Below are 13,786 nucleotides of genomic sequence, written 5' to 3' on the forward strand. Positions count from 1 at the left end.
TAAAATAAAAATAAGTAACAGACCTTTGGGGCTTTACACTGAGTTAGAGTTCCTATCAGAGGGATAACAGCACCACAGCCGCACTGAATCCTCATGAAGGAGGTACACGAATGACTGAATTACTAGAGTTACAGGAATGAGAGCTGCTCACTTCCCAGAAACTACAGCTCACAGAAAGCCAACAAAGGCACGGGATACAGACCATTCACTTATGAATGTGTAAAGCTCAAGAAAGTCCACATCACTCCTATAACATGTTGAAAGTGCCTCAGAATTCACACAATACTAATTTTCTTTTGGTTTTGGTTAAATTATATATACCAGTTTATAACAAATGGTAAAATCTGCAACTCTGTTCAAAGTTTTAAAAGATTACTTAAGAATGGTTTCTTGTATTTCTATGCCACCTTTATAGTTCTGGTTTCTCATTTCTTAATTAGTAAATTCAGCGTGCAGGTTCTATCCCAGGCTAATTTATACACTTCCAGAAGGAACGGCCTCTTGAATCCACACTGTTGAGGTGGGGAGCCCCCAACCACGTCAGATTCGTCTCACATATGATAATATACATGTTTCAATGCCATTCTCCTAAATCATCCCACCCTCGCCCTCTCCCACAGAGTCCAAAAGATTGCTCCACACATCCGTGTCTCTCCTGCTGTCTCGTATACAGGGTTATCGTTATCCTCTTGCTATATTCCATATATATGTGTTAATATACTGTATTGGTGTTTTTCTTTCTGGCTTACTTCACTCTGTATAATAGGCTCCAGTTTCATCCACTTCATTAGAACTGATTCAAATGTATTCTTTTTAATTGCTGAGTAGTACTCCATTGTGTAAATGTACCACAGCTTTCTTATCCATTCGTCTGCAGATGGACATCTAGGTTGCTTCCATGTCCTCGCTATAATAAACAGTGCTGCAATGAACATTGGAGTACATGTGTCTCTTTCAATTCTGGTTTCCTCGGTGTGTATGCCCAGGAGTGGGATTGCTGGGTTGTATAGCAGTTCTATTTCCAGTTTTTTAAGGAATCTCCACACTGTTCTCCATAGTGGTTGTACTAGTTTGCATTCCCACCAACAATGTAAGAGGGTTCCCTTTTCTCCACACCCTCTCCAGCATTTATTGCTTGTAGAGCAACTAAGTTTCTTAATAGAAACTTATATTCAACATCTTGCATGGCCAATTTTAGCCTGATGTCTATTTTTGTAAAATTTCATTAGATCATAGCCATGCCCATTCCCTTTACTGAAGTAGAGACTATATGGCCTGCAAAATTTAAAATATTCACTGTCTTTCCCTTAAAAGATTAAAATTTCTTGACCTTTACTCTTTACTCTAGAAATACTGAATAGTTTATACTTAAATAAACTGACTGACTTTTTTATTTTCTATCCTCTGTGCCTTCGCTCATGATGTCCTCCCCAGTTCATAATGCACCTTTACTTCGTCAGCCAATGCTGCCCTGTCAGATTAGGGATTCATTCTGTGTACCCAAGATACCCTGCCCATACATCTATCATTCTACTTAACACATTGCATTAGAATTATCTGTGTACGTTACTTTTACTTTAGAAATTACCTACTAGATGTGAAGTTGTTAAGGGCAAGAACTGCATCCTGATATTTCTACCACATATGATACACTAAATACTTAAATGAATGAAAACAAAATATTATCTACACAGAGCCTAGAAATTATCCCTGCTTACAGCACTTTTTGGTAAACTTCTACATGAAAAGTCATGATAATTTTACATCATTTTGAAGATATAATGTACATCAAAATCTGAGTTTTCCTGGGATGTCTAGGGAGAAGCATCCTCATAACACACCCTAGGAGAGTCCTCCCTTCACAAGCAACTAACATGCTAAGGGCTGCTTGTATGGTGTTATGGTAAGCCTTAAAGTATATATCCTCAATGTATGTAACAATATAAGAAAGTACATGAGTGCTGGAAATATGTTACTAATTTTCCTTATTTTAGAATAAGCTTTTCAACTCGAAACTCTATAGCCATTTTCTTACACAAATATAAAACTTAACATATCTTACCTTTTCCAAATCAGTAAATCTCTCCTGTAGTTGTCTCTTCTCCAGCTCTACTTTTGCTAATAAGATTTTACCATTCTTTACATCTTCTTCTAGGCCAGATATTCTACCTAAAATTGCAACATTTTAAAAAACAATAAATTCATATACAATGCAAATAAATTTAGAGTAAAAAATTCAGAATTCACCTCATACCTTAAAGCTGTTACTTATGAGCAGAAATTTTATAATTGTTGGTACAGTGCTTCAGAGTTAATTCAACTGGAATCCAATCTACTGCTTTCAGAAGTGGCTTGTTACTTAAAATACTTCATACTATTTGAAAGTAAATCCTTCATTCATAAAATTTTATAACAATGTATTTCTAACACCCTAACTTTATAGAACAGAGTAGTATATCCATACACCTACTACTCTAGCACATTATGCACCATCTAAGGTTATCTCCAAATCACAGATCTTTAAGATGAACTTAAGTGCAATCTCCACTTTACTTTAATACCTTGTAAATCATTAATAATCTCTGATCCATGGGTTCGGTCCCTCCTTTCAGATTCTAGAACTGACTGAAGATTGATAAATTCCTTTTCAAGTTTTAATTTGGCAGTCTCCAGCAGGCAATTTTTGTCTTGTAGATCTCTATTGTTAGATTCCAGTTGCTGAATCTGTTTTGAACTTTCTGCCTGTGTTTTCCTTAAGCGGGCTGCAGTATCAGATTCTGTTCGCAGCAAAGCATTGGTTTCATCCAACTGTTATTCCATTCAAAACCAAACAAAAAACAAATAAACACAGCTATATATAATGAAAATACTTTATTACCCCATTGCAAACTATTTAAAATAAGCAAAACCCTAAAAATATCTTTCTAATGATTTCCCTTTGGTAACATTACCAATGAAATCAAATGCTAACAGTCATAAATAAAATTAAAAATCCTTATTATAAATAAATTTGGATCAACCTACTTGTCTCTGGAGTTGATTCACTTTCTCAGTGGATATCTGAGAGTTCTGATTTCTTTTTTTCAAATCTTCAAGCTGATCTTTTAAACTGTTAACTATGATAAAAATCATTTAAGTAGTAAGCTTCAACACAACACATACATACAAACGTTTTTTCTTAGTATTTAGTATTCTACACTACAAACCATCATTCTCCAAATTTCGCTTTTTATCTGCTTCATGATCAGCTTTCCGCTGATATTCTGCATTTTTGTGCTGAAGAAGTGCTTTTTCTCTTTCTAATTGTCTTAATGTTGATTCCACATTTTTCCTTAAGGTAATCTGAAATAATGCTTGAAGTTATTATCAAAGGAAAGTATGTATAAAAATCAAATGAAAATAAAAAATATTTCAGTTACATCAAACAGATAGAAGAGACCTTTAAATAAGCTAATAACTAACAAAAGCCATTTTGTTAAAATTATAAATGGTTTCCATATTTTTAAAATAGCATATTATTCTTAAATAATCAAGAACATAAGTATTTTGTTTACTATTGTAAGCCAAAATTTCTGAAACATTTCATCACCCTTGAACCAGCTTTACTTAATATAAATTACAGGTCTGAATAATAAAAAAAATTGTCAATTTCTATTTTTAAGCCATGTCATTAATATGACTGAAATTATTTTTCTTTGAAATATCTATACATACTAAATTAGTTCATTTGCAAAAACACAACAAAATGAAGCCTATTATCACGGTTTACTCTATAATCTCATCCTGTCCACCAATGCTACAACATATACTTTACTATATAACAAGATTTGTATTGAGTGAACTCTATAGGTAAGTCAGGCATCAAAACTTTTTAGGAACAAAAATGTAAATAAAAGCATAGAGAAACTTTACCTCTTCTTCTAACTCCTTTGCTACTTTCTCTAGGCGAGTATTAACAGATCTGAAGAATTTCAAAGGCAACAGTAAATAAAATAATTCTTACAATAAAGACATTTGTCATAAATTGTAAAATAATCATAGAATTACTTTGTAGCTCTTTTTAGTAAAATGTTTAAATTTACATTTTAAAATGTAACATTTAATTATCCACAGAACATACTTGCACTTCTGTTCTAGTTCCTCTTTGGCTTGTATCTCAGTGCTAAGGTGTTCTTCTAATGTGTACAGTTTTTTCTGAATCTGTCAGGAAATAAAAAAAACTAAAATTATAAAGTGTAATCACATTTAAAAGGCGAGAAGCTTAAAGAAAACAATGATAATCTTCTTTCTTTCGACTTTAATATAGGTACAGTATTTGTACCTTCTTAATGTGATTTTTATTCACAGGAAAAAATCCTCCATCTCTTGCTTTATATCACAGTACGTGTGTATATATGAACACACTATGTAAACATAAGAATGAGAAGCCCCAATCTTGGCAGAATTCTTTTATGATAGCAAGTTTCTCATTCATTATAAATGAATAAATTTTTAAAAAATTTATATCCTCCACTGTTCTTTTGTAGATTATTTATATGAAAATATTGTCACCATTTGTGCTAATAAAAGGTCTAGATCTGAAACAAATATTTGGAATATTTGACTGAATAAGCTCAAAAATATATTACTTTACTTAGAAATAAGAATAAAATTTCTTCAATTTTCTCAAAGAAAGCATGCAGATAGCCAAGAGATCTAAGAAAATATGTTCAACATCATTAATTATTAGGGAAATGAATGAAAACCACAATGAAGTATCCCCTTGCACCTGTTAGAATGGCTATCATCAAAAAGACAAAAATATCAAATATTGGAGAGCATGTAGAAAAGGGAACCTTCATGCACTGTTGATGGGAATGTAAACTGGTGTAGCCAGTATGGAAAACAATACAAAAATTCTTCAAAAGATAAGGACAGAATTACCATATAATCCAACTATTCCACTTATGGGTATTTATCTGAAGAATATGAAAACACTAATTCAAAAAGATATATGCACCCAAGATATAGAAACAACCTAAGTATCCACTGGAAGATAAATGGATGGATAAGATGTGATACATATATACAGACTGGGAACCACTTGGCCATAAAAAAAAAAAGGAAAAAAGTGAAATCTAGCTATTTGCAACATGGATGAACCTTGAGGGTATTAGAATGCAAGTCAGAAAGTGAAAGACAAAAATCATATGGTATCACTCATATAGAAACCAACCAAAAAAAGGGAAAAAATAAACAAAACAAAAACAAACTCAAAAGACAGAACAGACTGGTCATTACAAGAGGACAAGGGGGCTGGGGTAGATGAAATGAGTGAATAGGGTCAAGTGTATGGTGATGGTTGATTATTACACTCTTAATGATCACTTTGCAATGAGCACAGAAGCAAAATCATAATGTTGTATACCTGAAACTTATATAATGTTACATATCAATTTCAAAATGTTACATTTCAGTATCAAAAGTGAAAGGCAAAGGAGAAAAGGAAAGATATATCCATCCAAATGCAGACTTCCAAAGAATAGCAAGGAGAGACAAGAAAGCCTTCCTTAGTGGTCAATGCAAAGAAACAAAGGAAAACAACAGAATGGGAAAGACTAGAGATCTCTTCAAAAAAATTAGAGATTACAAGGGAACACTTCATGCAAAGATGGGCACAATAAAGGACAGAAACAGTACAGACCTAACAGAAGCAGAAGATATTAAGAAGAGGTGGCAAGAATACTCAGAAGAACGATACAGAAAAGATCTTCATGACCCAGATAACCATGATGGTGTGATCACTCAACTAGAGCCAGAAAGACATCCTGGAATGCAAAGTCAAGTGGGCCTTAGGAAGCATCACTACGAACAAAGCTAGTGGAGGTGATGGAATTCCAGTTAGGCTATTTCAAATCCTAAAAGATGATGCTGCGAAAGCGCTGCATTCAATATGCCAGAAAATTTGGGAAATTCAGCAGTGGCCACAGGATTGGAAAAGGTCAATTTTCATTCCAATCCCAAAGAAAGGCAATGCCAAAGAAGGTTCAAACTATTGCACACTGCACTCACCTCACACGCTACAAGGTAATACTCAAAATTCTCCAAGCCAGGCTTGAACAGTACATGAACATGAACTTCCAGATGCTCAAGCTGGATTTAGAAAAGGCAGAGGAACCAGAGATCAAATTGCCAACATCCGCTGGATCATCAAAAAAGCAAGAGAGTTCCAGGAAAATATCTACTTCTGCTTTATTGACTTCGCCAAAGCCTTTGACTGTGTGGAACAGTCAGTCTGTTTGTGGAAAAGCCTTTGACTGTGTGAAACAGTCAGTCTGTGGAAAAGTCTTAAAGAGATGGGAATACCAGACCACCTGACCTGCCTCCTGAGAAATCTGTATGCAGGTCAAGAAGCAACAGTTAGAACTGGACTTGGAACAATGGACTGGCTCCAAATAGGGAAAGGAATATGTCAAGGCTGTATATTGTCACCCTGCTTATTTAACTTATAAAAACTCAACATTCAAAAAACTAAGATCATGGTATCCGGTCCCATCACTTCACGGCAAATAGATGGGGAAACAATGGGAACAGTGACAGACTTAATTTTCTTGGGCTCCAAAATCACTGCAGTCATGAAATTAAAAGACACCTGCTCCTTGGAAGAAAAGCTATGACAAACCTAGACAGCATAGTAAAACGCAGAGACATTACTTTGCCAACAAAGGTCCATCTAGTCAAAGCTATGGTTTTTCCAGGAGTCATGTATGGATGTGAGAGTTGGACTATAAAGAAAGCTAAGCACTGAAGAATTGATGCTTTTGAACTGTGGTGTTGCAGAAGACTCTTGAGAGTCCCTTGGTTTGCAAGGAGATCCAACCAGTCCATCCTAAAGGAGATCAGTCCTGGGTGTTCATTGGAAGGACTGATGCTGAAGCTGAAATTCCAATCCTTTGGCCACCTGATGTGAAGAATTGACTTACTGGAACAGACCCTGATGCTGGGAAAGATTGAAGGCAGGAGGAGAAGGGGATGACAGAGGATGACATGGTTGGATGGCATTATCAACTCGATGGACATGAGTTTGAGCAAGCTCTGGGAGCTGGTATTGGACAGGGAGACTTGATGTGCTGAAGTTCATGGGGTTGCAAAGAGTCGGACACAACTGTGCGACTGAACTGAAATGATCAATTTTACCTCAAAAAAAGGCACGCATGCACATACACACACACACACACAAAACCTCTTTATAATTTCCTATACTGTGCCAGGTACAATACTGTGAAAAGTTTATCATCAATCACTCTTTTGGATTAATGATGGCTAATTAATTACAAGTCATCTTGCCATTCTTTAAATCTTATAGGCCAAATTCATCAGTCTTTAAAAAAACTAAAATTATAGAAAGTACTAAAGAATCTATTTGGGAGCATTACTGCCTTTCTAAAGGATTTAACTTCTTGAGTTCCTTTTGTATTTTAGGTACAATGGCACGCACTTTATATTTACTGTGTCATTAACCCTAACAAAAGCCATAAAAAGATGGGTAGTAGTACATTTATTCAATGAAGAAACTGAAATCCAGAAAAGGTGAACAACTGGGCCAACGTAGCATAGCTAATAAGTGGCAGTGCCTTTAAAGACCTATCAGATTCCATGGACATTTTTTTTTCCACTATTTTTTCTAGTGATTAGGTTCTCCATGATTTCTTAAATATTTCATGTATCTTAAGAAAAACTGTATATTTCCCTAGTAAGGAAATGTAGGCCAATGAACTCGTCAAGTTCAACAGCTTTTGGCTGCTACTACATTGGTATAACTTGATCACATGCTGATTAGTTATCACATGCTAATCAAAAGCTCTTGCTGCTAGTTACATATCCTTAATAAACAAAACCAAGAAAAGTACATAATATATATTTTAAACAACAGATTCATAGGAGCAATAATGAAAAGAATACTTGGCAGAAAAAAAGGTTGGGAACTTCTCTCTTGGGTAGGTGTAGTACTCCAAATACTAGGTGGAATATGGTTATATCAAAACATCGCTAGAGTGATGAGATTTTCCTGTTTTTCAACATATTTGACATCAACATACCTCTTGACTCTCCTATTTAAAACAAAACAATAACAAAAAATTAAAATGCTTGCTATGCTTTGTAAAATTCCTAAAACACAAATTGTATCAAAATTACTCAATTTTTTCAGTTTTTATAAGTTTTGAAGAGAAAAATATTTAGCATCCTCATTTATGTGTCTACATGATTTAGCTTTGTATGGAGGTCACAAAATACTGTAACATTTTGATAAAATTATCCTTTTTATCAATTCATTGCTAAATACTCAAAACTTAAATCTATCCACTATTCCTGTATTCTTATAGCTATACTTATATATAGTGCTAAGATTACAGAATTTTCTAACTGGTAGGAAACACAAATATTTATAAACATATTCTATCACTTTTGTAATGAAACTAAGCCTAAAGTCATGTAACTTATTTTTCTACTAGCCACTGGATCTCATACCACAATATTCGTCAAATAAATGAATCACTTCAGTGTTATACTGAACTGGATTGCAACAAGGAATACCACCTACAAGTATCATCAAATGAACTTTTAAAATACATGGATATTACTAAAATATGTGAACGTGTGATTAAAATAAGAGTAGTAAAAATTTACACATACTTCATTCTTCCTTGATTGTATTGAGTCATTTTCTTTACAAGATGGAGAGTCACTTAGTAACCTAGAAGGAAAGGCAGGAAATTCTTTTGCATGCCATTTTAACTCATTTTCTGATATCAAGTTATCCTCAGAATTAAATTCTCTTTCTTTTCACTTTCAACATATTTTAAGTGAAGTACTATTTCCCCCTCTTGACATCTATACCATTTTCAATAATTTAAAATGCTATTTCTTGCTTCTCACTCTTAAGCCAATGTTCTAGTCTTTAACACTGTTGAGACTGGAGTCACTAAACAGAACCAAATTTTTCCCCCTCTTCACCTCATTTTGAGTTTCTATTTTATTCTTCTTTTCTAGAAATATTCTGAAAGGAGACATCTCTCTTTTTCAAAGTCAACATCTCTGATCTCGATCTTAATACATAAATCATCACTTCTACTTAACTGTCAATTTCTCTCTTAACTGGGTCTTTCCTTGCTGTGTATGAACATGCCTGGATTTCTCCTGCACTGATGTCTTCACTTTTGTCAGCATTACAGCAGTTTTCAGAACCTTATCTTTAACAGGATGAACAACTCATTTTGGTTTGCGCTGATTTTCCTAATTTTAGCATGAAAGTCCCATAACACATCCTAGGAAACCTCTCAGTCCTGGGCAAACCATAACAGTTGATCGCCCCAACCATTACAAACATGAAGTATCAAAAATTTCTCAAATGTCTTTAACACTTCATTTAACTACTTACCAGTGTCTCTTCACTTCCTGTCAAAGTCAAAAGTCCCTTAGCACAATACACAACAATCATCTATTCCATTATGTTTCCCTCACACTCTAACTTCAGTCTATTTTCTAATCTTATACCCAATACTCGCTCCAGTTGAGCAATATTTATTGAATGATCTTATGCCAGGCTGTGCACTAGATGAAGGTATTACAGGCAAGAAAATAACAGTTTCATTAAATTCTCCAAATGGCTATAATACAGTGATATATACCATGTTTGAAACCTACTGGACTATATTGTTCTGCTCCCAGTGTATGCTTAAATTCCAAAGTTTTGCTTCCACTATTCACCTCCCCACCACACTCACCTAACCTCCCTACATCTCAGCTACTCAAAACCCTTTTTTATCTTTAGACTTGGTTAAAATGCTCTCTCTTCCTCGAGGTCTTACCTGACTTCCCCCAACACTAGCCCCAAAGAGATGTGACTTTTATTTTTCTTCTGAAATTAGAAGAATTATGATTCTCAGATCTTCTGGGTACCTTTCTTAAGGCTCATATCACATTCTACCCTTCATTATGACTATATAATTCTCCTATGTCCCTTAATAGTTGACAGACTTCCTCAAAAGCAGGTGTTCGGTCTTCAAACACACAACACTGCTTTACATTCATTTGTAAATGAATATTATATATAATATTCTTTGAAAAAAATATCAGTTTGAAACAAATTAACACTTTATCTTCTATAATTCAGAGTCCTGAAGTAAGACAAATCTTTACAGCTAGATGCTGAATACAATAAAAATATAACAAAAAGATCACATACAAATTTTCTCTGTAGTAGGTAAATCCAATAAAAGGTAGCTGATTTCCCACAAAAGCCTTAGGAATTGGGAAGGTTTCTACATCTCCTTTATCATCTTCAATGTCATCAAAATTGCTGCTATCTATGTCACTGCTGAGTTCAGGTACCACAGGAGCTGCAGCTATTAAAAGAAAGAAACACATTGTTTAGTAATAATACATACGATTTAAAAAGACAGAAACCACCCCTGTTCTATGTTAGTTATTATAGATTATTAATGTTATATTGATATTAACACACTACACAAATATTAATACATTATGTATTGATATTTGATTAGCAAATAATACTATATTGTCACGATTTACTACAGAAAATTTCAATGACAGATTTACTATTGTGTCATTTCGAAGAACTGAAATTCTGTGTTTTATCATTATATTAGATTGGTTTTAAACATAGATGAATTCATCTATGCAGGGCAGTACAATATTATTCTAGGTATTATACTTCCAATCAGCAATAACTTGCACATACATTCTTCAGTTTTCAAAAGTTTTCTACTGCATCTTTAAGTAGAAATATTTCTTACTCTTAAAATGAATTAATGTAAATATACATAAAGTTTAAATGAACTACAATGTTTACCCTAGCATTCAGAGTACTCTCCATAAGTAACTAATTATTGATTTATTAATTCAAACATATGAATTAAAGAATTATATTTCCCCAATTCTGAAAATTATTGAGATCCATAAAACTTAGCTTGGCAAATTAAAAAACCCATAATGTTTATCATAAAAGCACTGGGAAATAAAGACATACTAGTTTGCTAAGATACTGAAATAAGATTTAGTTACACAGCTTCAAAATGAATTGAAATAAAACCTCTCAATTTAAAAATTACTATTAAAAGTACCAGATATGCTTTTTAAATCAGAAGAGGATTCAATTTATGAGATTTAAAATGTGATGAAATGGAAATATTTAAATTTATTGACTTACTCTCTCTTATGTTATCCCAATTCCACTGATCATTCTTAAAGAAAGGATGTTGTTTGATTTCTTCTACCCCATTTCTTCCAAGGCGTACCTCCCTAAATAATGCAGTTAAACATTCTATTATAAAGAGTAAGATTATAAAAATACAAAACTACTCTTATCTCAACAAGGATCAGAAGTGAGTTTTAAAAAAAATCGAAAAGCTTCAGCTTAAATATTGCTCAAAAATAAACAATCTAATTTTACAGCATGTGATCTCTCTAAATAATGAATGTCATGGAAAAGCAATTATGTTTCCACTTGCACTTTGTGTCAAATGAAAGTACAGGCAGTTTTCAATTTAAAAAGTTACTGGCATGTGCCAAAATCATATGACCAATTTTAGGGCATAAAATGAATGGAGATCTAACTTCTGGCACAGAAGAATTTTTTTAAAACCTCTATAATAAAAATGTTATTTAAAAAAATCCTCCCCCCTTCTTAAAAAGAACTCACATATTGTGCTTGAAGCTATCCATATTCACTCTGGGTAGCTCTACATCTATATTAAATGTAAGTTAAATATAAATATGTATTGCATTTATATTAAAACTGTCAATCTAAATACAAGAAAAATGTTGCTAATAATTTTATTCTTTGACTTTTTGAGTCTTCAATGAAGACTATGTGGAAATAATAAACAATTATGCCCCTGGAGTTATGTTTAACATAAACAAGAAAACCTGTAAAGTTTATAGAAGGAAGTACTCTTAGACACACTAATGGCATTAAATTCTTCTCAAACTATCCTTTCTCCAACTACAATCATTCTTTAGATTGCAACTACCACCGACCATAAGTCACTAAGGCTAGTCCTTCATGAATGGTACTCCTTTCATTAACACATGCTATATATCCTGTTTTATATTTTACCTTTCAGCACAAATTATAATCATTCCTATTAACTCCACCTAGTCCTCAAAGCAAACATTATATAAAATGAGTTTATCACCATGAATTGTTCATTAATTATGTAATTAACAAAGTTTTATTTTACAAATGATTGATAAGTAAACGAAAAAGATTAAAATAATGAGGAAAAATATAATTTTCTGCTTTGTATGGAAAAATAAACAATTCACAGTACTTAGTTTAACAAGAATGAGGGAAACCAAACAATTCTTAATAATGGAAATATATCCCATGGGACATTTCTGGAGGTCAAATTTGCAACTCAAGTAGGTCAATTTTAAAATGCATAGCCCAGAAATTCATCTTTAAGATTGTATCCTACAAAAAGTATGCAAAGAGAAATGTATGAGAATGGTCACTACAGTACTGCTTGTAGCAGCAACTGGCAAACAAACAATAAGGCGTTCTCAGGAAGACAGCATCACAGAGCAAGAAATGTCCTGTTATCATCTAAATCTGATCCCATCATATTTAGAATGAGTAAAATTATTTCCCCAGAAAGTAAAATAATTTCCCTAAAATCATAAAGCTAGTGAGTTAAGTCTGGTCCGAGGTGGAAACACCCACTTGTATGCGTTGGCCCTTTGACAGGATGACTCCTATCACAAACGTAAAGTGGGAAACCAGAAAAGAATAGACAGGGCAAGGGAGACACTTCAAGGAGCTTTCCAGGCTTCTCTTTTTTTAAGGCAGATTTTCACAATAATGTACATCTATTTTAAGAAATAAAGAATTTTCAGGATGGACTTGCTCATATTCAAACGCAAATTAAAAGGGGCTGGGAAGGAGGCACTGCAAAGTCAAACACGGTTTTTAAGATTATTAACTTTTGAGTATTTAGCTGCACAAAATGTTCTCTCAAAAGTTGTACAGTCAAGAGCAATATGGCTCAATCATTTTAAAGGATAAAATGTGAAAAATACAGAAGTTTTCTTTTCTCTCAGATGCATTATTTTATGTTTTCTTTTTAGATATGAGGGTTAAGATCAGAGTTGGATTACCATTGGGCTGCACATACAAAATGACAATGGTAACCCAATCCCAGGCTAAGCAGTAGGAAAAGGCTAAACCAGAATTAAATGCAAGTTGAATAAAAAGACTAATTTTATATGAGTTCGGTAAGCTTTCACTTCTACAAATCTAAAAGCTAAAAGGATTCTCTACAAAGAAATCTCTATAAAGAAATTTAATGTATATTACCTATCCGTTAAGAAGGCACAGATGAGATTCTTGGCATGTTTAGAAATTTCTGCATCTTCAGGGAAACATAGTGAGTTTTTATGATCCATAATTTTGCTGTATGTTCCTACAAGTGAATCTGCGTAAAATGGAGTATCCCCTGAAGTACCAAGAAAGAAGACACAGAGTGTAACAGAGAATGCAAATTAAACATTTTTTACCTAATATTTAAATATGTTAAGTTTAGATTTATTGCATGCATGTAAGAAGGAAATGTCTATGGGACAGGAATCTCAGTCAAAACAAACATGCACACACCAAGAATATATTTAAATTTTAACTATACCAATAAGCCAATAACTTTTAAGACCAAAATAAAATCAATACTAACTGTACAATATGTTGGGAAATACATAATGAGAAAAAAATCAATTTACTGGATAATTTAAA

General features: G+C 33.3%; 1 protein-coding gene across 6 annotated transcripts in view; it reads right to left on the reverse strand.

The window, feature by feature from the left end:
• ROCK2 (Rho associated coiled-coil containing protein kinase 2) overlaps window positions 1–13,786 on the reverse strand; it is a 137,982-nt gene that overhangs the window by 38,769 nt on the left and 85,427 nt on the right. For all 6 annotated transcript variants that reach the window (XM_088841190.1, XM_055400435.2, XM_088841189.1 and 3 more), the window contains exons 7-16: window positions 13,358–13,496; window positions 11,210–11,301; window positions 10,226–10,385; window positions 8,674–8,734; window positions 4,121–4,200; window positions 3,913–3,961; window positions 3,207–3,342; window positions 3,025–3,116; window positions 2,562–2,808; window positions 2,063–2,169 (exon numbers count right to left, since the gene is read on the reverse strand). In XM_088841190.1, the coding sequence (XP_088697316.1) occupies window positions 2,063–2,169; window positions 2,562–2,808; window positions 3,025–3,116; window positions 3,207–3,342; window positions 3,913–3,961; window positions 4,121–4,200; window positions 8,674–8,734; window positions 10,226–10,385; window positions 11,210–11,301; window positions 13,358–13,496 (1,163 nt within the window). The remainder of the gene's footprint in view (window positions 1–2,062; window positions 2,170–2,561; window positions 2,809–3,024; window positions 3,117–3,206; window positions 3,343–3,912; window positions 3,962–4,120; window positions 4,201–8,673; window positions 8,735–10,225; window positions 10,386–11,209; window positions 11,302–13,357; window positions 13,497–13,786) is intronic.

Source organism: Moschus berezovskii, chromosome 11, assembly GCF_049115385.1.
Source record: "Moschus berezovskii isolate FMDL1 chromosome 11, NW_MosBer_1.0, whole genome shotgun sequence".
Lineage (NCBI taxonomy): Eukaryota > Metazoa > Chordata > Mammalia > Artiodactyla > Moschidae > Moschus > Moschus berezovskii.